At 29.3% G+C, this 25,449-nt stretch overlaps 1 protein-coding gene across 1 annotated transcript; it reads left to right on the forward strand.

The window, feature by feature from the left end:
* Nucleotides 1-1,836: 1,836 nt before the first annotated feature.
* LOC115875951 lies at nucleotides 1,837-25,043 on the forward strand. The gene is made up of 4 exons (XM_030891558.1): nucleotides 1,837-1,883; nucleotides 1,958-2,156; nucleotides 10,699-10,889; nucleotides 24,690-25,043. Exons 2-4 carry the CDS (start codon nucleotides 2,128-2,130, stop codon nucleotides 24,986-24,988), a joined length of 519 nt encoding a protein of 172 aa, XP_030747418.1. The 5' UTR covers nucleotides 1,837-1,883; nucleotides 1,958-2,127; the 3' UTR covers nucleotides 24,989-25,043.
* The last annotated feature ends 406 nt before the right edge of the window (nucleotides 25,044-25,449 follow it).

Here is a 25,449-nt window from a genome sequence, read left to right on the forward strand (position 1 = left end):
AGCTATGATATTTTATATGAAAATTATTAACACGTATTCATTTTAAAGGTTTTTGTACACGACATGTTTCGAAACATCATCGTATTGAGACATACATAAATTTCACCTGTTTTTATTAAGTAGCTTACTTATTTCAAAGAATGCAGTTACTAAATTCAAATCTATTTAAAATAACTTGCGATTTTGTGCACTGTGACTAATTGTTGATACTTGTGTTCGTTTTCAATAAATGTTTAATGTAGAATAGTTATTTCTGACTTTTATTCCTGATAAACATAATAGACCCTTAATGCTGTTGATTACTTTATTTTAGCTATGTTGTGATATCGTATTTTTCTTTTTTGGTTTCTTACTTTACCACTCTCATAAACAAAGTAAGTGGCGCCCTTTTCACTGTCTTTGACCATACCTCTTTGAATTCTTAACATCAATATTAAAATCTCTGCAGCCTATATATGTTATCATTTTTTTTTATTTTTTAACAACATTAGAAAGTCACTGTGAGTCAGAAGCCTTACCTACGAACCCCGCTTTCCTCTAACCCTGAGCAACGGATTCTTTTTTCATTCTATTCGGGTAACGACAGAAAAGTCGTCACAATATGATATGTCATTCTATTCAGAATTGTAAAATCGCTTATTTCTGGGGCTTACTCAACCGAGTCTCACAATGCAAATTCACCTCAAATATCCATTTAGTTGGTCATTGGCAAGCAGTCTCTCATTGTACATGAAAATAACAAAACAACATTTACTGATCTGGATAAAATTAATAATTAAATAGTAAAACTCACCCGGGGGTACTCCGCCCCCTAGCCACTGATATTCTATTCAATATATTCCTTTCCATGTCTTCCATCTAATTCAAATATTATTCGGATCTTTTGGTTAATCTTCAACAACTAGCTGGTGTCACCTGAAATAAGTATAGGGGCTTTCCCCGGACGCAAATCTGCAGCTAAACAGATTCGCATAGTCAAAAAGATTCGCATCCTAATAGTCAGTAAGACTCGTAACCTAAGTCAAGACTCGTATCCTTATGAGTCAAAAAGACTCGCATCCTAATAGTCAATAAGACTCGTAACCTTAGTCAAGACTCGTATCCTTAATAGTCAAAAAGACTCGCATCCTAATAGTCAATAACACTCGCACCCTAATAGTCAATAAGACTCGCATCCTAATAGTCAATAAGACTCGCAACCTCCAAATGTCGGCTCTGTGACAAAACACAACACAACACTACTTTACAGCCGGCCGTCCCGTCTACTACTGACTCGCGGGCAAGCTAAGCCTGTCCTCTTACATCACAATTTTACCTAATCGCAAATATTTACATCGCTTGCCAATGAATCATACTATTTTCTCTAATCGACTTTCAAATTAATAGAGTGTTCTAGCATTACTAGATAAATAAATAGAGAGTTTCCGAATTATAAAACCATTATTATAACCATCTTATTTTCCAAGTTTTACAGAATGTCATTTTCTATCGAATAAATTTAAAAAATACCGAGGGTGCCATTTAAAAATCAAAAGTTGTCATTTCTGGTGAAACAGGAAGTGACCAAAAACAATTGAATACGTCAATCAATCCTAATTTATGTCATACCAAATCCCGTTTTTTTATCTGAAGAAATAAAAAAGTTATAGAGGTGAGCCACTTTTGAGATGCCCCAGGTATAACAGAAAATAGTTATTAAGTTATGTGCAACTGTATGACTGATTATAACTAAGAATATATTTTTTTCATTTGCAATACTTTTTTTTATATAACACAAAAACTAAATGGCATTATATTTAGTTACTTTCTACTCAAAATCTTTATTGTATTTCATGGGTGTTACCTATCCATTTATATATATTATATTAGCCAATATTAAATAAGTAAGAAATAAAAATAATAATATAATCGAATTCACATGACTGTACGGATTTTCTGTTTTATTATTTTTTTATAGGTTTGGTGATAGTGTTAGTAAAAATATGATCGTGTAACAATCCACGGCTGCATAATGTGTATATAAAATATTGTAGTTCAAAATTTACTAGTCGTGAGTTAAAATTAAATATTAATGCAAATACGGTGGTACAGAAATTTGTTGAAATAATTTTAGCCAACACTGTGAGAATGGTTACGTTAAAATTGACAATATTATGGTATGTAATGTGGTTATATATTTTTTAAACTAAATAACTGACTCTTAATATGGTGAAAGATTTATTCGGTCTGTATATTTTCATGGATTTTTTAGTTGAAAAATGCTGACGCTGATGCTATCTGTGTTACGCAATAATTACTGTAAAAAAATAGTTAAATAATAAAACACCTTTATGTACAGGGTGTTCCAAATTCGAGCCATCATTGCCATCTCGGAAACTAGAAGAGACCTTCAATTTTAATTTTTATCACTTTTTCAATAGACATAGCAAAATAAATTGCACAGGGTGGTCGAAATTGGTCCGTTTTAACAGAGAAAACCTATGTCCTGACTAGATAGTTCATGGATTCGATTTCTGAGACACGTTTAATGGCGTAAACCGCCTGTTGACATTTTCACTGCCAATTGAGATACGGGGTCTTTTTGAATTCTTTACCATTTGGAAAATTGCATATAACTTTTTTATTTCGGGGAATAATAAAATTCTGTAAAAATATTCTTAAATCACTTTTCTAAGCACAATCCAGTGGCGTAGTCAGTTTTTTCTATGCTTGCTCTTTTTGTCAGAAATAATAAAAAATATAATTTTTAAAATATAATTTTTAATATAATGGAAATCATAGTTGGCTATGAACTTAAAAAAATGCTGGCGTTTAACCCTTTCGAACGACATTCTATATTCTATAATAGTATTACCAATTTCAACTAAAACGCCAGGGTTACAACTGAAGTATTAAATTGAGAATTTAGAGAGAATTGGATTGGAACAAGGGGCCCTATATCTTAGCCTACTAGGTCCTGTGATTTAACTAATTTCGACTTTTTTATGACGGAAATTAAAAGACCACAGAAGAATTGCAGAAGGCTACTAGACAAGCTTTTGGAGTTATTACACCAGTTCGCCTAATAAATAGTTGTAACTCTGTGCGCAAAAGATGTTTATTGTGTGTTCAACAAGGAGGTGCTCAGTTTAAATATCTTTGATGATTTTTTTTTGAAAACTATGTTCGTCACTCAAAAAATATTTTTTTTAGTTTTGTTCTTTGTTTATTGTATCGATTTCAATTGTAATTACTAATACTAATATAGAATGTTAATTTACCTTTTAAAAAGTCTTTAATTATGCATATAAATAATAATATAGAATATTTAATTGTGATAAAAAATAATTAGGCAAATAGATCAACACAAAATCAAGGCCCACTTTGATATAAAGATAAAAAAACCCTAATATTTCTCTCATTTTTAGAACTAGATACCCATAACTTTATATCGTAGGAAAGGGTTAAACGCCAGCATTTTTTCATAGTTCATAGCCAACTATGATTTATTTCCATTCAAAAAATTATATTTTTTATTATTTCTGACAAAAAGAGCAAGCATAGAAAAAACTGCCTACGTCGCTAGATTGGGCTTAAAAATTCCTTAAGAACGTTTTTAAGAATTTTATTATTCCGCGAAATAAAAAAGTTATGGGCAATTCTCAAAATGGTAAAAAATTCAAAAAGACCCCATATCTCAGTTGGCAGTGAAAATATCAACAGGCGGTTTACGCCATAAACGTCACCCTGTACAGGGTGGGTCAAATTCGACGCTTTTAAATGGAAACACCCTTTTCTATAGGAGATAGACAAAAACTAATATCGGTGTCTGGAGTTCAATTTTTGTAAAAAACATGATGGTGAAAACCGCATATCGATATCTGTTACCGTTTCGGAGTTACGGGGTGTTTTTCAAAAATATGCATTTTTAACAAATCGCTGTAACTTTTTTGCTATGGAAAATTTTGTATTTTTATGAAAACATTTCCAAAGCACCTTTTTACGTAGAACTTAATGGTTTAAGTATATTTTTTTTAAAATTAATAATTTAAGAATTATCAACAGAAAATCTTATTTTTTGTATGGGACACCCTGTATATTTTTAAATTATTGAAAATAATTTAAAATTACATTTCCAAAAATATAACACACTTGATATTTTGCTCGATTCCTCTTCGAGATATAGAGTATATAAAAATTCGCCCGCTTTAAATAAGTAGGCTTTGGACGGCACCGGCTGCAATGCAAAAAAAATCTTGCTCTGAGCATCAATTAAAACGAAAATAAATTTGCTATGAGAAATCCAGAATTTTATAACAATTTTAAATATATTTAACCAACATCAACACATTTAAACTATATCTAATAACAATAAAAATAAATAGCAAACCAAGACATGAGATTTTGCGTGTGTTCGATATATCGACCGTCTTCTGTTATAGACAAACGGGGCAGTTTTTGAATATTTCTCGCGGAATTCATTAACTCAGTGGGGGTGAAAGATACCCTCTCATAACTGCAAAGTATTTCTAATTCTTGTCTAGATTATACGGAAGAATAAGGAACCTTTATTCTTCCGCAAATATATCCATAGGATTAGATCCATGGGCACTAAGTCAGGCGGCCTCGACGGCCAACGGCTGGGATCTTGGTTAGCTATTCAAATATTCTTGAAATTGGCTGCAAAAATTTGCTGATAACTTCAGCGTTCAGAGGCGGTGCGTCGTCTTGCTGGAAAAATATGTTTTCGAGTTCCATTAAGGGAATATCATCAATAAGGGGTCCAATGCCTACTAGTTAAAAGTGGCGAACATTTAAAAATTCTGTATTTCGAAGGGGATTATAACAAAATATCAAGTGTGCTATATTTTTGGAAAGGTAATTTTAAATTCTTTTCAGTTAATTAAAAATATAGAGGGTGTCCCAAATAAAAAATCAATTTTTCTGTTGATAACTCTTAAATTAATATTTTTTTAAAAAATATACTTAAACCATTAAATTCTACGTAAAAAGGTGCTTTGGAAATGTTTTCATGAAAATACAAAATTTTCCATAGCAAAAAAGTTACAGCGATTTGTTAAAAATGCACATTTTTGAAAAACACCCCGTAACTCCGAAATGGTAACAGATATTAATGTGCGGTTTTCACCATCATGTTTTTGATGAAAATTGAGCTCTAGACACCGATATTAGTTTTTGTCTATCTCCTATAGAAAAGGATGTTTCCATTTAAAAGCGTCGAATTTGGCCCACCCTGTACATTGTCACTTTCTTTGTTCTTGCTACTTTCTTTGTTCTACAATGGATCATAATATGATAATTTTCAAATGTTAACTTTCTTATAATTCTTATTAGATTTGTTGTCTATCTATCGGTCAGTTAAGACCCTTTATCTCGAAAACGCATAGAGGGATCGAGTTGAAATTAAAACCATATACTCATGTCTCCAGTCACTTGCAGTTGAAAAATTGAAACTTTTAATTAACGTAAAAAAATATGGCCGTTTACGCCGCAAAAAAACCGTATATTTCGACACCCCTCAAGGGTATCAAATTTTTAGGGTATTTGCCTTTGACCTAGAACTATGAAATTTGGCAAGTAATACTGTTTTATACTACAAAGTATAACGAAGAATCTGAAAACTATACTTTTGTAATTAAGTCATAAAAAATATACAGTATGTCCCCGGATTGTCTTTAGAATAGGAAACACTTTTTTATTATTGAAATTTTGAGAAGAATGCATTCTTCATAAAAATGTTTGCTTGTTTCTATAATGGTTAATCCAGTTTAAAATTTCCCAACTTTCCACATCGTTTTAGAGAATCAAAACGCGTTTCTATGGTAATATAATTTTGTTTTCATTTTAACATTGAAAATATTTCTGTTATCCTATATAAGGGAGCCCAAATCGAATTAAAATGCTACATTTGCCACACCATGACGTCATCACGCGTATACGTAGGAAATCTCGGCACGGCGGCGGCAGTCGGACATCGCTAATTGTTTATTGATATATCTTTATTAGTTTAAAAGCAAAGAATATGGGGTTTGCTTTGTTACCTTGTCAAGACATAAGCGAAACTTATAAATTGTTTCTTTTTTTTATTTAGGCCTTCGTTTTTCGTTAAATGAGAGTTATATTTAAAAAAGTCCATTTTTAAACCAAATTTTCGCGTGATTGAAATGAATTATTCATGTTTAAAGTTTTTTTCGGTCATAAGCGCTAATGGAAATGTTTTTTTGTGTAAATAATTATAAAAATTACTCCCTACGAAGACTTTATTTCGTACTGGATCAAAAAATAAGTATTTGTTTTCTATATACGGTGGTATTAATATATCGATCTTTGATGATAGTGCTTTTTTTCCCGGTCTAATTTTGTACTTCTTTTGGAATAAGGGTCCCCATATCACGTACTTGTACTCCCTCCCTGAAAAATTCAGCTTGTGACACCGAAGTGGGATACATATATAAAAGCTCAAAGGGTTTTTTTGTTACATCCATCCCGCCGAAACCGCCTCACCAATCTTGATGATTCTTTTTTTTAAATGAAAGGTATCTCTAGATTTGTTATGAAGTATTATTATATCGTTTAATCGGTATTTCTTTATGTAAAACGAATAAATATTAAGACATACCTGAAAAACACCTACACAAAATACCTCCAGAAATCAATTATTTATCATTGTCAGTGGTGTGTCAGTTAGATTATAGAGATTATATATCAAGTTATTAGATATTTTAGGGATCAGTTCATACCACCAGCTTTAGATACATCAATATTAGCACTAAGGTTCGTTTAAAGGACATTAGTGATTAGTGAATTAGTTATGCAAAGCGATTTTAGAAAATTCATCCTCTTAGAGTGTAAAATTATGTCGAACGATTTGTTGTATGAAAATCATTTACTATCTGGTCTAGAAGAATGAAATTCTACAGAAAGAAGAATAAGAAGAGATTTTTGAAATTCATCAACCAATGGGTAAAGTTAGTAAAAAATTATATAAACCTTCGTGACCTCTGGATTATACACATAAAAATTTGCACAAAGAATCATTTAAAAGACATGAGTTAATTATTTGGACATAGCGTATCTATGAAATTCATACCCATAGGGAGCAGAATAGGGAATGTAAGTTTGTTGTACGAAAATGTATTATTATTACTGTCCTCCATTCATTCAGTTGTGCAGCTCTGAACTGTTCAAGAACGCGACACTCTCACTCCATTCAATTGAGTCATAAAGTTCAGAACTGTTCCGTGCCATATGGACACCCATATCCTAGGCTACCGCGCACAGCTCCTTTCAGAACCGTTCTGAGTAGCCCAGGGCGTAAAGTTCTGGAACTTGAAATTCGCGAATGGAGGACAGCATATAACATCTAGAAGTATAAAATTTTATACAAGGGTTTATTTAGTGACATCAATAATATGAACGAAATATTTCTTCTTCAAACCATCCTTCTAGGAATAAAAAATAACGTATAAAGAGGGTATTAGTGCTCTTGAAAAATAAAAATAAATCAGTGGAGTATTCAAGAAAAGCGACAATTGGAAACTTCAAATATTCAATTGAAAACTTTATATGTCAAAGCTGTTTATTTTATAATACAGTTTATATGGAACCATAGGTAGGGTTCTATCTATAGAGGGTAAATAATCATTTCAGTATTTATTATTTTGAGAGATTTTCTTTTTTCAGATTTTGCAAAATTTCGACTTTGGTACGATTTCTAAAACACCCTATACCCATAATTAAGAAATAAAAAAACCACATCAACCCTCTGTCCAACCATACATAATTAGTTTCAATCACAAATCATTTTGGGGCCAAAATTGAACTTCTTTGAAATACTTTGATTTCGATAACAACTTCTAGGATTATTAAGATTATTTAACTTTTTAGATTTCTTTTTAGTTTTTAGTTAAAAACCATAATTTCTTGATAACATGGCAACACAGGTAGTAGGTAGATTAAATTTACCAGACAGAAAAACCCGAAAAGCTCCAGTGGTTCTCAAAATTTAAGCAAAAAATATTTCTTTTTTTGGAATTTTTTAAAGTAAAATAACTAATTTTGGAGTTATTTGAAAAACGGTAAAAAGAAAATGTTTCTTTTATCGAGATCTACCAGCCCTGAAAATATTTACTCTTATTCAAGACTCGCCCTGTATAATACCCAGGAAATCGACAATTGCTAACTTTCATATGAAATACGAGTAGCTCTAAAACTCTTAAAAACATAGTTTAAATATTGCAATTGTAACGCTCACTAGCTCTATCCATAAAGAAGTAAACAATCATTGAAATCAATGCATGAACAATTCGAGGTGTAACGCGAACGTAGTCGCAGGAAAAAGCTAGTTATTGATAATGTTTCATTTAATGTTAATGTTAAGCTCATGATTTGTATGTTATTTTGTTTTGTTGCTTGTTTGTTTTACGGATAGGTGCGATCGCATAATTATTATTGATAATGTTTTATTTAATGTTAACATTACTACTTTTTCAGTGAATGTTTAAATCTGTTGTTTTTTGTTAAGTTCGTTATTTAAACATATGTATGTAATACACTCATATTAACACTAATCATATTTATATCACATATATATACCACGTTATTGTTAAACTTAACAATAACGTGGGGTAAAATATTGAATAAGGAAAATCAAACGCAACAAAATAATAAAAAATAATAATGCAATAATTAATATATATATATATATATATATATATATATATATATATATATATATATATATATATATATATATATATATATATATATATATATATATATATATATATATATATATATATATATATATATATATATATATATATATATATATATATATTATATTTATATATATATATATATATATATATATATATATATATATATATATATATATATATATATATATATATATATATATATTTTTATATATATTATATATATATATATATATATATATATATATATTATATATATATATATATATATATATATATATTAATTATTGCATATTATTTTTTATTATTTTGTTGCGTTTGATTTTCCTTATTCAATATTTTACCCCACGTTATTGTTAAGTTTAAAGGCTTATCAATATTGTAACGATGAATAGATTAAATATTAAAAAAACAGAGCCGGACTTGAAGTTAGTTAGTAGAACACAATTTATTTAAAAATTTTGTTCAAATGTCCAAAACAAAAAAAAATATATTAAGTGTAGCATATCATCATACTCAGGAGACAGAGTTCTTTCAAAACCTGAAATAAAAAATGCAGGTCCGTATTTAAAAAAAAATTAAGTCGGCATCTGTATCTCCCAAAATATCAGCTAATTTGAATTTCTAAAAATACTGTCAGGTAGCTCTGATAAAGTGGCTATGAGAATGTGTAATTAGTTCTTTGATTTTCTAAAAACTAACGTCATGTCAGGGAAAAATAAAATTGATTTTCAAAAAATCCGTTTTTCTCAAAAAACTCAGCAATCCTTGAAATTTTTGAAATTTTTTTGATAGCATGTTAGTAAACATTCCAAGGCGCAACTTTGCCCCAATTTAACCATCTTCGTATCTATTACGGTTTCCAAGATACCAATGCTCGTACCTCGAATTTGTAGCACCCTGTATAGAAATAAAGTTCATTCTTAAGAAAAAACTTGCTTAAGGCCAACTGGCATTAAGCGCCTTTAAAAACAAGAAGAGTACGGACCAAGTAATGATGTCTAGAGCTTTCTTCGACACCGTTTTTTTAAATCGTATGGTATATATGCAGATTTATAAATTATTTATCGCCTCTACCGGGTGCGTCTCAAAAGTGGCCCACCCCTATAACTTTTTTTTTACTTTTTCAGATAAAAAAACGAGATTTGATATGTTGGTACATGACACAAATTAGGATTGATTGACGTATTCAATTGTTTTTGGTCACTTCCTGTTTCACCGGAAATGACTACAACTTTTGATTTTTAAATGGCACCCTCGGTATTTTATTACTTTATTCGATAGAAAATGACATTCTGAATAGAATGACATATCATATGTCAACTTTTGACATTCTCGCTGAATAGAAAATTGTATTTTAAAATTCAATCTAGAGTCCCATGGCTATGTTAAAAACACTAATTCTTAATCAAGGAGCCTTGGAAAAATAGATTGGTCGTCTAATGTTTTTAGTGTCTTGTCCTAGCTAGTTAGAAAATGCCCAAATCGTATTTTTTTTATCATATCTCAATTTTTTAAAATGGAATGAGGGTGGTTCATTAGCATATTTGGAAAAAGTATTTTTTTACGAATAATATGATACCATGCAGACACTTGGTATTTCGAGTCAAATTTTCGTTACGAACCGCAAGTTATAATTTCAAATAAACCATATGTAAAAATGTCAAAAGTTGACATATAGTATGTGTTTCTATTCAGAATGTCATTTTCTATCGAATAAAGTAAAAAAATACCGATGGTGTCATTTAAAAATCAAAATTTGTAGTCATTTCCAGCGAAACATGAAGTGGCCGTAAACAACTGAATACGTCAATCAATCCTAATTTCTATCATGTACTAACATACCAGATCTTGATTTTATCTGAATAAATAAAAAAGTTATAGTAGTCAGCCACTTTTGAGACGCACCCGGTATAGCCTCCGTAACCTCTGTTCTTAATCTAACAAAACATTTAATAATTAAAATGTATTAATATTTTAGCTTCACCCTGATTTGCTTTTATGGAACATATGCAAAGCAAGCCCACAGAAAAGCTTCCGAAGATGATTTTCTACAGAAAAAGAACATCTACGCTTTCCTTGAAAAACGGCCAGTATTCTTAAAGCTCTTAAAGTTGTTTATATACACAAACTCAACCGAAGAGGCTTATAAAGTAATACAAAAAATAGAAGGTATGTTTTCAATTGTATCATTAGAATTACGCCTTTTGAAATATATTAGATATAGACAAAGATTATAAGATATTTCGATATACATTGTGATTCACCGAAAACTAATTCGGTGATAAAGAAAAGTATCGTATTTCCCGTATGACCGACAAGACGCCGTTTAATTGGCTTTAAAATGGCAAACAATAACATTCTCCACATAATACAAATTGACAGCGATCTTTATTTCCAAACCATCTCTCACGCCGCGCCGTCGTTTTGTTTTTTGATAGTATGGCGTTTTAGGAGAAGTCCACAAATTAAGTCGTAATGGGACCAGAGCCTGCAACGAGTCTTAAAAAGACTTAAGTCTTAAGTAATTTAAAATGATTTAAGTCTTAAGTCAAATTCAACAGAAAGTTCAAATGATTTAAGTCTTGAGTCTTTGACTTAAATCATTTTATTTCAATTCAAGTCATTTTTGTAAAGACTTAAAGCAATAAGATTTTATTTAAGTTTTTATAACTTAAGTCTATTTTTTCTTAAATCATGATTATCTGCAAGTTAAGTCAGTAAAATCAAACTAAGTCAGCAAAATCAATATAATTACAAGTCCAGACAACCAGAATTCAATTTAAGTATCTTTTTTAATATTACTTTTCTTGTTTGGTTTACCAGTTTGGCTACCTGTATAAAACTACTGAGTAAAAAAATATACATTTACGATGGTTTTTACCAAAGATATTTAAACTCGGGAGATACAACGAACCATTCATAAAACGCTCTAAACCTTTTCTTCTTCATCACACATTGGTTTGCGCAAATCAACGAGTGCGAGAGAGAATGGACAAAGAAGGGAATAGGGTATCGGCGCAACGGCAACAATGTAGTTGTTTACAAATATTAGACGGTTGAGGTCAATTTCCAGTGGCGTGCCGATCGACCGACAGTATTTTAAGGAAATTAAAATAATTGTTTAATAAATTTAAAGAATAATAATAACACTTACATATTTGTCGCATTGTAAAAAGTTGAGGGAGGATATTAATAGGAAAAAAAATAAGTTGAGTAATAAATAAAAACCGGCATAATTTTTTATTATAAGATGGCTTTTCACATAAGAATAACGATTAAAAAATCAATAAGCGTTTTTTACTTTATTTTATTAAATAAAATATCAAACTTTGGGTGTATTAGTAAATGCAGTTTCAATATCTTGTTCCAAACCTTGTTCATCTCCGGTGAATGAGACTCCCTCTATTAGCAATAACAAAATAAAATAGTTATTTTAACCTAGTAACACAATATTTTACCAAAAACTAATATTTGTAGACTTCACATATTTTTGATAAAAACTTTATTATTATATGTATATTTACTATATACCTATATGAATTTTACAACTACTAAAATGTGTGTCTAAAGGGATCGCTACCGCGATTAAAAAAACCGATACAATGATACATAGTACCAGAGTGGTGCGACCCCAAAAACGAAATAGAAATAAATTAAATTATAAAAATAAACAGAATTAAAAAAAAATAAAATTAGATAAAAAAAGTGAAAATATAATTTTATCAGGGATGGGCGGAGATAAGCAGAGAGCCATAACGAAATAGTGTAACCGGAACAGCAACCAATGACGGTCATATCAGAAGAACAAGAACCTCACAAATCAGTCGAAGAAACTATAATTTTTTAAATGATTTATTGTTATGAATTTAGTAAATGATTTTTAATTTGTTTTTTATAATCTGTAAAGGATTGAAATTTAAAGTTATTAGAAATATTATTCCACAAATGTGGCGCTATGAAACAAAAAAAAAAGATTTTTGGAAGTTAGCTGTTCGGTGTTGAGGAATTTTAAAATAATGCACTTGCCCAGTCGAATGATCATGGTGAACGTAGTGAAACAATGAGAACAAATAGGGAGTCTGCTCTGTAGTTAAAATTCGATAAATGAATGTCATTAAATGAAATTATTAAACAAAATTATTTGATATTATAATACAGTCATCCCAAGAAATTGTTGTGGTGAAGAGATTTAATAGATAAGATATTATTAGAAGTTATATGTACAGTTAAGAAGTAAGCTAATTAAACGTTATTATTCAAGTTATTCAAGTAAGTTTAGTTTTATTCCTAAAAATAAGCAAAATAAGTAAAATAAGTTACGGTGAATTTTAAACCGTAACATTATAAATAATAAAAAGTGCATGTGCAAAGAATTTCAATACAATAAAATGTAAAAATACAACAAAATGTAGTAGTCATAAAAGTACATTAATTATATGTATGTCAAAAGATGTCCATTTACATTATAGCAACCAAAATTTAAAACAAAAGCCGTATTATATTGTAACGGCAACAAAAAAATTAAGGCCGCAAAATTCCATTTTTGGTACACCCCAATAAAATTTTCACAAAAGGTAGGTAATGATTTGTCAAACCCAAGTGGGTACCTAGATTATACTTATTCAACACCTTTTACCTTTTTTCTACAAATAATTTAATTAATAAAAATATAATTTAAAAAACAGAATAAATTAATAAATATACAATTTAAAAAATAAACCTAAAAATAAATATAATTTAGAAATCTGCTATTTTTTATGTTTAGGTCCGCCTCTGATGATACAGAGAAGAGGATATAATAATATACCTAACCCTACTTATTTTTATTTACCGGTGAAAAGTGAAATTTGGATTTAAATGATACACTCTCTTGTACACAATACATGAATGCACCATATTTTCAAATTAATGTCCACAGAAGTCCACAAAATAACGCAAAAATACTATAATACTGCAAATAAAGAATACGGAGCTTGATCGGCGGCATAGCAACATCGCAACAGGAGAATCTAGGAATTTGCATTCATCCTCGAAATCCGTTGTACTACCCCGGCATATTTCTAAAACTGACGTTGCCAAACTGCTTTTTATTATTAAAAGAAACACGATCATGATATTTTTATTCCATTATAAAATTTAAAATAGTTAAGCAGTTAAGGATTAAATGAAAAAATTGACGTTAGCAAATTAATGTACTTGATATATTATAGAAATATAACGAAATTATTTATTACTTAATAATTGGTTGTGGTATTTAATGGAATACTAATACCGATATACAGGTAAATCTGGCAAATGTTTTCGGTGTAAGAGAGATGCGAAAATAAGGATAGAATAATGGCCGATGAAGGAAAAAAATTGTATCTCTTGAGTTTAAATATCTTTGGTTTTTACGTAAAAAAGGTATCTTGGTAAAAATCGCTACGATTAATGGTTCTCGAGATTTTTGGAATCGAAATTATCAATACCTGTCATCATTGACATAAATTAAACGTTTTGACTAAATAGTCATTAGTAGTGGAGTGCTTTAAGCTCTTATGGGATACAAACCTCGGAATTCATTTACTGTGAACGATTTTTTATAAAACTTTTTGCATTGTATTGTTAATAAGATATATTACAAAGTTTACCCATTTAAATTCGTTGTTTTCACTTTAGTATTTAAATAAACACACATATACAAATGCATACATACAAGATGGCTCCGTATTCTGGAAAAGCTCTGTATCAGGATTCCTATTTGAGATTTTCACTCCAAACCTTTTACAAAATATGTATTTAATGGTAGTTCACATTTTAAAAATATTTTTATAGATATACAGGGTGAGTCAAATATATATCTATTTTTGTTTATTTTAGTGAATTTGCTATAAAATTCCTGTTTCAAAAATACCTTAATACCATAGAGTATACTAAGTGGTTTTTGAATTATGACAACGTCCATGAGGACGTCAATCTAGACGTCCAGAAACCTTCGTATGAAAACTTCTAAGCGAGACAATCGACTTATTGTAAGTTTATCGCTAAGAAACCGCCGTTTGCCAGCTTTTCACATTGATAATGAATGGCACTTAAGGAACGTACATATTAACTAACGGACTATAAGAAGAAGATTAAATGAAGCAAATCTTATGTCAAGAAGGCCTGCTTCGGGACCAGAACTTACTAGATGTGTTGACTAGGCCCAAAATCAAAGGCATGGTTTTAATGTAAAAATTACGAAAACACGTTAATGTCTTCTTCAAAAGCGAATATTTCCAACAAAAATAAAGCTAATGAGATGAACCAAAAAACAAATCATCGAGAAAGGATGTATCTAGATGATAAAATTATTTTTAAATTTCTTGCTGTTTTCTTTCATCAAAATATCAACATTTTGTTTTCCCTCGTATAATTAACAGATGAGAGGGAGTTTCGTTTTTAATTTAGAAAAATATACTAAAAAGTCAAATAATTTGGCTACACACTGCCAAAAAAATCATCAAAATGGACCCATTAAAACAAAATATATTAACCTTTAAAATACATCAAAGTTTTAAGGTAGTACCCATTTTTCGTGCCGGTGAATGTATTTCAAAAACTATACGTTTTAATCATATACTTTTCTAATGAAACAAACCTTTATTTTTAACTAGAATCCAAAAATCAATTAATATATAGGGTGTTCCATTACAAAAAACAAAACTTTGATATGTAACTTTTGTTCGGGACACCCTGTAGAACTCTATATAATTTAAGAAAATGCTTTAAATTGACTTACATACTTACAAAATTTCACTTCAATACAAACTTTTGTTCTCCTTGCAAAAACCGCGTCGTATATGACGCGCCACCCTGTATAATTCGATTTCAATCAAAATTTCAATGATTAGAATATAAGCAATATAGGTATAGCTTATGCATTAGATTTATTTATTTCAATAAATTTACTTAGAAAAAGAATAAATAAAAATCAAAAAATTAAGAATAAAATAACTAAGAATTTACTAAAATTACTAAAATAAAATATTAAAAGCAACGAAAAAAAATGTGTAAACATTTTAGTATTTTATGTATAAAACACAATACAGAAGGTTTCACATTAATACATTGACAGTAATTGAATTCCGAGGTAAAAGTCTCTGGGCACTCCACTATAGACTGAAATTATAAATTTGAAATGTTTTTTTTATTTGAGTTTATGATTAATTTAAAAAAAAAATGAAAATTTCCCAAACTTATTATTTTAGTCAAATAACTATACTCGACATGTTTATTTTTGTCAATAATGACATGTATTGACTATTTCCATTCTAAATATCTTGGGAACAGTTGCTCGTAGCAATTTTTACCAAGAAATATTTTTTACGTAAAAAATCAAGGAAATGTAGGTATATTTTTTCACTCAGTAGTTTTATACAGGTACAGACGAAAAGTTATTACTCTTCACAGCAGATAAAACACATGTAGGTGGCGCCCTCTACAAACAGGAGTCATATTGACATCAAAATCAAATTTCTCACGTCAAAAAATTCACAGACACCAATTTTCGTCCAAATATTGACGTTACTTCAGAAATTATTTAGAAAAAATCGAAATAAAAATGAAACTTCGTCACCCAGTATCTCCGAAACTAAGCATTTTAAAACATACGTTGAAACGAACATTTTTACTTGTTTTTATGTGCAGAATCTGCTGCCGAAGTTTCCGGAAACTTCGGCTGTAATACACCCTGTATAAAAATCTGACTTAAGCCTTTTCTAAAAAGAATTAAATCTTTTTCTATTTCGGAATAAAAATTTAAATCACAAATCATTTTAAAAAAGACTTAAATTTTAATATACTTGTATTCATTTAAAACTTCCCAATATGGCGGACTTCAGTATGGGAGGCTTAAAAAACGAAAATCTCTAAACCGGAATCGACTGTACTTCTAATCGTTCAAATTGATAATCTGTGGTAAATCCAATTGAACTACTGACACTTGGCTGACATTGACGTTTACGGTTCCTTTTTCTAAATATTTTCATTATTTTTTGAGTTTATATTCACAAATTCTACTTGATTTTGTTCTTTTATTTAACCTGCAACCTGCAGTACTAATTATATAGTTATAAATAATCTTTTCACCGATCAAGAATTGACGAATAGGCTGGAAGATATTCAAAATGTGTAAAACGCTGAAAAACGTATTAGAAAACATTGACTCGTTCACAAATTCGTGAAAATAAATTAGTCCAGATGTTTGTAAAAAGGTCTCTAATTATTTTGAGAAGTTTCGTCGTATCAGTAATTTTCAGGTTTGTAATATGTACTATATTATAATAAATAGATTAACTTAAACTTATATTTCAGGAAACAGCGCGGGCATTACAGATTGTTGTAAATCAGTTTTAAAATATAAAGAAGGTTTAAAACAGGTTTAAAAGTTGAGTTAGTAGAGAAGACCTAAATAAGGTAATGTTGGTAATGGGACCAAACATCAAATAACACTTGAAATATATAATTATGTACAATAATTGTAAGTAGTTTTTATGAATCTGTTTGATATCTATTGCATTGTTTTTATATTTCTTGAAATATATATTTTTTTACTTTACAGGATACACAAAGAATAATAAAAAATACAGTTACTCACTAAAAGCCCTTAAGGCACTTAAGGTTCATAATAGATGTAGTTAGAATATCAAACACCAAACCACACCAAAAATTATGTTTAATTTTACTGGTATTCCTCACATTTGAAGGGAAAGTCATTTCATAAATAAGCAGGACATTGTATAGTACACTCTATATTAATAATTGTTTTTTATCCTATACTTGTTAGTTAACGCATCACTTACTAGGTATAAAATTTAGTACTGATTAACCTATAGTTGTGATTGTGATATATTCTGATGTGTTTCTGGCAACAAACATTTCTGGCTTTCCTGACAGGAGTGCGGACACAAATTTAATAAATGTGGATAATGTTCTGATTATTACAGTTTGCATGGATGTTTTTGTATGTTATTATTTTTAATAAAGTATATTTAGTGAGTTTTTGAGTATTTCTTTGTCCTTCAGAGGATTGTGTTCTAATCTTTATATATTATACATTTTCATAAATTATATCTACAAAATTTATTACCTTATCATTTTTTGCTAAATACTTTGTAGTTGATACAGTTTAACAGTATATAAAAGAACTATTTAAATAAGATGTTTGAAAATATATAGCTGTTTTTGCACACATCAAGTCAATTTGTGATTAACTGTACTGAAATAAAAACAAATTAAAGAGAATGGGGTGATCTATCAACTATAACATGAAAAGCATCATCCTATTTCCAAGTCTTCTATTAATTTCACTTATTAAACAACTATAATTATTCAATAATCTTGATAATTCTAGGAACTCTCAGATATCGTCAAAACATGAAAACAAAAATTTACTTCCTATAGTTCTTACGTCCCTTTAACTGAAATATAAGAAACAGGGGAGTTAATAATCTCACTGTGAGCAAGTTTATAAAATACCTTTAAGTAAAATCTCTTCGGATCTGCGGTAAAATACCTTTATTCTTATTAAATAATTTCAATAATCTATGTTTTTATTTATGACAACCACCTAATAACCTAACTTTAACGTCAACTTGACAATCCTGAAAAATATTATTGTTAACCAAAGAGTAAATCAATTTCTGAATTCGCTAACGCCAACTTATTTTACATTAAAAAAAAATTACCAATTTTCGTAACTAGGTCGGCCATATTGAGGAACTTTTAAAAGAATAGTACTATAGTCAGCTTTTGAAAAATGACTTAAAATCAAATGATTTAAGTCATTAAAATGATTTAAATGAAAAACAGGCTTAAGTTTTCTCTGAGCTTGCAACTCTAAATGGAATACAATTATTCGTTTAAAATATTTTAAGATTGCAATATTTCCTTTTAAATAAAGACTACATATATAGGGTGTCCCAGGCTGAGCGTGCATTAGAAGTTTCTAGAGAACTACAACATCCAGCTCGGAAACTTTTTGCACATCATAGTTTCACAACGATATCTATCGATTAAAAATATTTTCAATATGGCGGCACTTCCGGAAATACCGGAAGTTGACAGCAACTTCCTTATTTTAAAGGGGGCCCCCATTTTTTAAAATTTTATGAATTTTGATATTAAACACTCTATATCTAACATTAACCGTTTTTGAGAAAAATAATATTTAAATTTTTTGAACGAAAAAAACTGCCTGTCAAAAATATGTGTATAGCCTAAACGTCAAATTTAGTGATTACCACAGCCACCGTGACGTAAAGAGAAGACATGTGGTTATCTATTTCAAAAATTAAATTGTTCAAATGTCATATAATAATGGCGGTAGCTGTCACGGAATTGAGCGATTAAAAAATTATAATAAATCATTTTTTTCAAATGGAAACCCACTTTTTTATTTCACTAATGAAAAGGTTTTTCAATTCGTTACTTTTTAACTATACATGTTCCTATACCTAAAATAAATCGTTTTTGAGTTATTTTTAAATCGTATTTTTCTTGATTTTATCAATCTTCCTTTGACATGGAGTGTCAAACAGTCAGACAATTTATTTCCATCTGTCAAAAAACGAATTATTTGAATTTCCTATATTATAAATACTGCCTGCTTAAGAGTTTAAAAAGGGTATTTGTATTTTCAGAAAAATATATCTCGTATTTTCGCTCTTTAGTGATATCTAATACTTGATATTATTAATAACATTCTGTATTCTGTATGATCGAAGAAAAACAGCGCAAAGTTGGCTCGGAAGTGATGGTGCTTTTTGAACAAAGCGTCACAATATGACATGGCCAGATCTATTGTTTTACATCACTTGACGTTTAAAGTCATAGGCTACTGGTTAAAATCAAAAAAAATATACTCTTTAAAACTAAATCTTAAATAACTTAAAAACGATTTATTTTAGGTATAGGAACATGTATAGTAAAAAATTAAAGAATTGGAAAGCCTTTTCACTAGTGAAATAGAAAATGTGGGTTTCCATTTGAAAAAAACGATTTATAATAATTTCTTAATCGCTCAATTCCATGACAGCTGCGGCCATTATTATATAACATTCGAACTATTTAGTTTTTGTAATAGCCACAGGTTTTCTCTTTATGGCACAGTGGCTGTGGTAATCGCTAAATTTGACGTTTAGGCTATACACATATTTTTGACAGGCAGTTTTTTTCGTTCAAAAATTTTAAATATATTTTTTTCTCAAAAACGGCCAATGTTAGATATAGAGTGTTTAATATCAAAATTCATAAAATGTTATAGAGAATTTTAGTATGTAATAAAAACTGGGGTACCCATTTAAAATAAGTAAGTTGCTGTCAACTTCCGGTATTTCCGGAAGTGCCGCCATATTGAAAATATTTTTAATCGATAGAACTCGTTGTGAAACTATAATGTGCAAAAAATCTCCGAGCTAGATATTTTAGTTCTCTAGAAACTTCTAATGCACGATCAGCCTGGGACACCCTGTATATGACAGAATTTTGTTATTTCAAAGGAAATGGCATATTTAAATTTTACACCTACATTCTTGAGATACTTTCATTTCTATATCAAAATTGGCATTTGCAGACCACAAACATTTTCGAGTATCGCCAGAAGTAATTACACCATTTAACTTTTAAATGGTACCGTCGCACTATGGTCAATTTTTAAAAATAAACAGGAAAATATTAAAAAATCTGATGAGGCTAAGCGGCGTCAAAAACTCCATAAGTAGGCTTTGAAATAGTTGCTAAGAACATTTCATTAACAAATATGTCAAAGGTCATTGCGAATTTACTGTTATTTTGATTGAAAATGTAGTATAGTTGACAAACTAAACTAAATAATCTTGTTATTTGCACATGAATAAAGTAATTTGGTATTCCGTGCAAAAAGTTATATGTCATTAATACTATCTAAAATGGAAAGAGCAATTGTTGGTGGTAAGTTTTTTGACATTAATGTTCTTCTGTTGAGTATTAAATATGAGTAAATAATTTTGATATGGTTAGATTTTTTTTTAAATTATTAGAATATACATTTTTTTAATGAACTAGCAGAAACAAGTCTTATGAGGTTTCAATTTTAAATAAAGTTAAGTTGATAGTTAAACCATTAGACAACTTTACCAAACCTACAAATTTACCGTCCTAGTCCGTCTGTTAAGTCCAGGCAATTTTTTAGGACGTATTGCCCAGATTAAATGCTTGGAGGTTGTTGACTTTTTAAAAGCAACTGTTAGCAAAATCTGTAAGATCCATTGTATTATTCTTAGAATATGATAATTTTTAAATATTTAACATATGCAAATGATCGCGACCAAAATCTATTTAAAATAAAAAATAACGAAACTTTTCCAAGTTTTTAATTATTACACACCCTGTATACGACCTGTTCTTATTAATTATATTATTAATGTAATTTTATGATACCTAACATATAAAATCAGATATAGTTATTAATCAAAGTTAAGTAATTTTCACTAATATTTTTTTCCGGCTAATTTGACAAAATTGACCACAGTGCGTCGGTATGATAAATGCATTATGGCCATGGAATATTGACATTTTAGATTGTTTTTAAAGCAACAAATGTACAAAATGTACAGGTGCTAAGAACGATAATATTACCAGCCTATTTGTAAACAAAAATAAAACTATTTAAATCTTTATAAAAGAGTATACCATTAATTAAATATACCACCATTATTTCCGTCCAAATATTAATTAATTACATATTTAATTGTGTTAGTTAATAAATTATTCTAACTAAATGTGGATTTTGAATCAAAAATCGATATAATAATAAGTTATGAAAATGAACGTCTCTGTTTTTATAAATAAGCATTCGTCAAAAAATGAAATATAATTTTTAAGGTGTTACTTTTTACTACATTGTCTAATAACACATACAAATTGAGTTTTTTAGTATTTGGAGCAATTATTATTAATCAACGCAAACAGTCAATTAATGTAGTTTGAATATTGGAATCATAGTAATTGGTCCTCTTTTACAAATATTTAAACAATTTTTTTATTTTTTAATAACATAAACGAACTATATCGACAATATTAGTATCTTTACCCTTTAAAAATTTGTTACATTTTTAAAAATAATCTAAAATGTCAATATGCCATGGGTATATTGATAATTGAGGTCTAAATTATAAGAAAATGAATTTTCTACGAAAACCTGAAGACATAGGTAAAAAATAATTTAATACATAAATAGATAGACAATTAAATTCTGATTCCCATAAAATATACAGGGAGTTCTATTTAAATTAAAGAAGTTATTGTCGTTTAAAGCTCGTTATTATTTAAAATAAATTTTTAGACACTCTGTATAAAGTAGTATAATTTTTATTATTGCAACACAAAATTTAGTAAATAGAAATACTTCAGTACAATATTTGGTTTTAAAAACTTAAATACGCCTAGAAAAATAAAGCATTAAAATTATTACTGTATTTTGACGAAAACCTAAATATTTCAAAAACGGTAACATTAAAATGCAGTAAACCTTATAGTTAGTTCATTGGGGATCAAAAAAGGGGCCTGCTTGGAAAAAAGTCCGGAAGTTTTGAAACTTTGCAGGTTTATAGGTTTTGGGGTCCATAACTAAAATCCATAAAAGGCACATTTCCAGACTTGCCGCCGGCGCCGCCATCTTGCCAAAATGGCGCCCAAAATCGGTATTTTGTAAATATCTCGAAAACTATGCGTTTTTCGTAAAAATTTGAAGAGAGAAAAATTAAAGGGAATAAAATTTCCTATAAAAAGGGTTCAATGAAAATTTTTGCGAAAGTCAACCCTTTAGGCACCAAATCCCTGGAAATTTTATAATTTTGCGTAAAATATGATATATGTATGTATAGTCGATTTTCCGAAATCAAATGTTGATTAGGGTTTACTAAAACTAGTTTTAGTTTAGTTTCTTCAATTTTATCATAAAACAGTGGCGTATCATTAATTCGTTTAATATAATAATAATTAATTTATGAATAATTAATTGTCGTGCTGGACAGCATTGATTGCGAACTTACCACCAGGTTCAGCATTGGTCTGGTTGTACCAAAGATGCCGAAGAATAGGGTTGGAAGAAAACAAAAACAGGCATTACTCCAGTCACAACGTTGACAGATCTAGCTCCAAAATCCCTATTGACATTTTTATCCTGTAAATGCAAAACCAACAACTGTGGTAAAGCCTGCGGATGCAGAAAAGCAGGATTAAAATGTTCAATGATTTGTGCATACTGCAATGGAAAATCCTGTGAAGTCCACTGAAGAGTCACTCGACGAATCCGATAAAGAGGAGTTGGACTTGCCTGTAGATATCCCTCTGGCGGCTAAAGATGAAGAGTTGGACGAATTGAGAGACCACCATGCACAGCAGACACGATCGACTTTACGTCAGGGTTCGGAAGTAATTAATCTATGATTTATATATATATATATATATATATATATATATATATATATATATATATATATATATATATATATATATATATATATATATATATATATATATATATATATATATATATATATATATATATATATATATATATATATATATATATATATATATATATATATATATATATATATATATATATATATATATATATATATATATATATATATATATATATACCTGATTAACTACGTGTACTTTTTCTTCAAAAACTACGTCTTTTCTCGTTCATTAACTTGTTCGAAAACTACGTTAATAAACTATGTATTGATATTATGAATAATTTTCATTTGTATGAGGTGTAATAGAGATAATATGATGTAAATATTATATTTAAAGGCATATTTTTTTCTGTTTTCTTAAATACATTATGTGTTTTTAAAACTTCAACTTATTATAACGTCTCCTCAAATCTTTGATATTTGAAAGTTACATACATAGGTTACATAAACTACACCCTCTACATAAACTACATTAACTACATGTAATGTAGTTTATGTAGTTTTTAAAAGTAACATGTAGTTTTCCGAACCCTGCTTTACATCAATGAGCCAGGTCCGTCGGGCTTGTGCAGATAAGTTAAAGTTTTTAATTTATCTAGTGGAGTAGGCCTCCGGGGAGACCACTCATGACAGACCGTTTCATGACAAAATTGTAGAAACTAAACTAAAACTAGTTTTAGTGAACCCTAATCGACATTTGATTTCGGAAAATCGACTATACGTAATATATCATATTTTACGCAAAATTGTAAAATTTCCAAGGATTTTGTGCCTAAACGGTTGTGTTTAGCAAAAATTTTCATAGAACCTTTTGTATAGGAAATTCTTATTCTCTTTAATTTTGCTCTCCTCAAACTTTTGCGAAAAACGCATAGTTTTCGAGACCAAATACCGATTTTGGGCGCCATCTCGGCAAGATGGCGGCGCCGGCGGCAAGTCTGGAGATGTGCATTTTATGGATTTTAAGTTAGGGAGCCCAAAACCTATAAACCTGCAAAGTTGCAAAACTTCCGGACTTTTTTCCAAGCAAAAATTCCCAATGACTGAACTATTAATCAAATTTACGTTTATTTTAATCGTAGAAACTAAAAATGTAATAATATACAGGGCGTCTCATTTAAAAAAAATACAACTTTGATATATTTTATTTGTTTGGGAGACTCTGTATCTTGTAAAAAAATTAAATTGTAGCTCTAATAGTCCTTCAACGAACCCAAAACTTACAATTTGCAAAAACCTAATATGTACTTAGTTTAGCTACAATACCCCGCGTCGTATGTGGTGAACAACCCTGTATAATATGTCATATACTAACATACCAAATCTAGTTTTTTTATCTGAAAAAAATAAAAAAGTTATAGGGGTGTTAGCGAAAAACACCAGGCATAATGAATTCATAATATTATAGGTATACCTAGATTTTGTATAGAACAACAGTACCTTAAACTAGTTTTAGCTTTATATCGTTATTTTCTTTCAGATATGATGAGCTATTTACTTAATTACCATTTCAAAGATCGAAAGATAAAGGTAACTCCACTCTCACAAAATGATTCTCGTTTTAAACGCAGCCCCGGCGAAGATCCCCAAACGAGAGCACCCCTGCCCAAAACAGGACTACTACAAAGATTTACGTGGATATTCAGCAAACCCTGGAATTCGTACAAAAACCTACAGAAGAAAGTTAAATATACCGTATTAAATTTCTTTAAAAATCATTTCTTCCCTAATACAACCCAGAATAATACAGGAGCACAAACGGATTTAAATATTATTTAAACTTGTTCAGATAACAATAAGATAGAAGAAAATAAACGTAAAAAAAAATAAATTATACATTATTCCCAATGACTAAAGAATATAAGGACATGTAACGCCCATATACGGGCTGCAGCAGAATTTGTGACCTTAGAGGCCATTCTTTTGATGACAAACAATGAGTCACCAGCGACAATTTTAGCGATTTTTAATAGTTTGTGTGTAGTAAACTTTGTATAAACTTTATTACAATGGTGATTAGTTGTTCAGTTTTCAAGTGTAAAAGCAGCAACGATAAGAAAGAGCCAGGAGTTACGTTTCATAGGTAGATAAACAGGCCACTCCAACTTTTTAGCGTTTTCTTATTGAATTCCGATAATTATTCTTCAATTTCAATTAACATCTATATGTACTTGATATTTATGTGCTATACGTCGATACTAGTTTTGTACCTTTTGTTAACATTTTAATGCGTTTTTTTT

Source organism: Sitophilus oryzae, unplaced genomic scaffold (genome assembly GCF_002938485.1).
Source record: "Sitophilus oryzae breed Bouriz unplaced genomic scaffold, Soryzae_2.0 scaffold_1396_pilon_pilon, whole genome shotgun sequence".
Classification (NCBI taxonomy): domain Eukaryota; kingdom Metazoa; phylum Arthropoda; class Insecta; order Coleoptera; family Curculionidae; genus Sitophilus; species Sitophilus oryzae.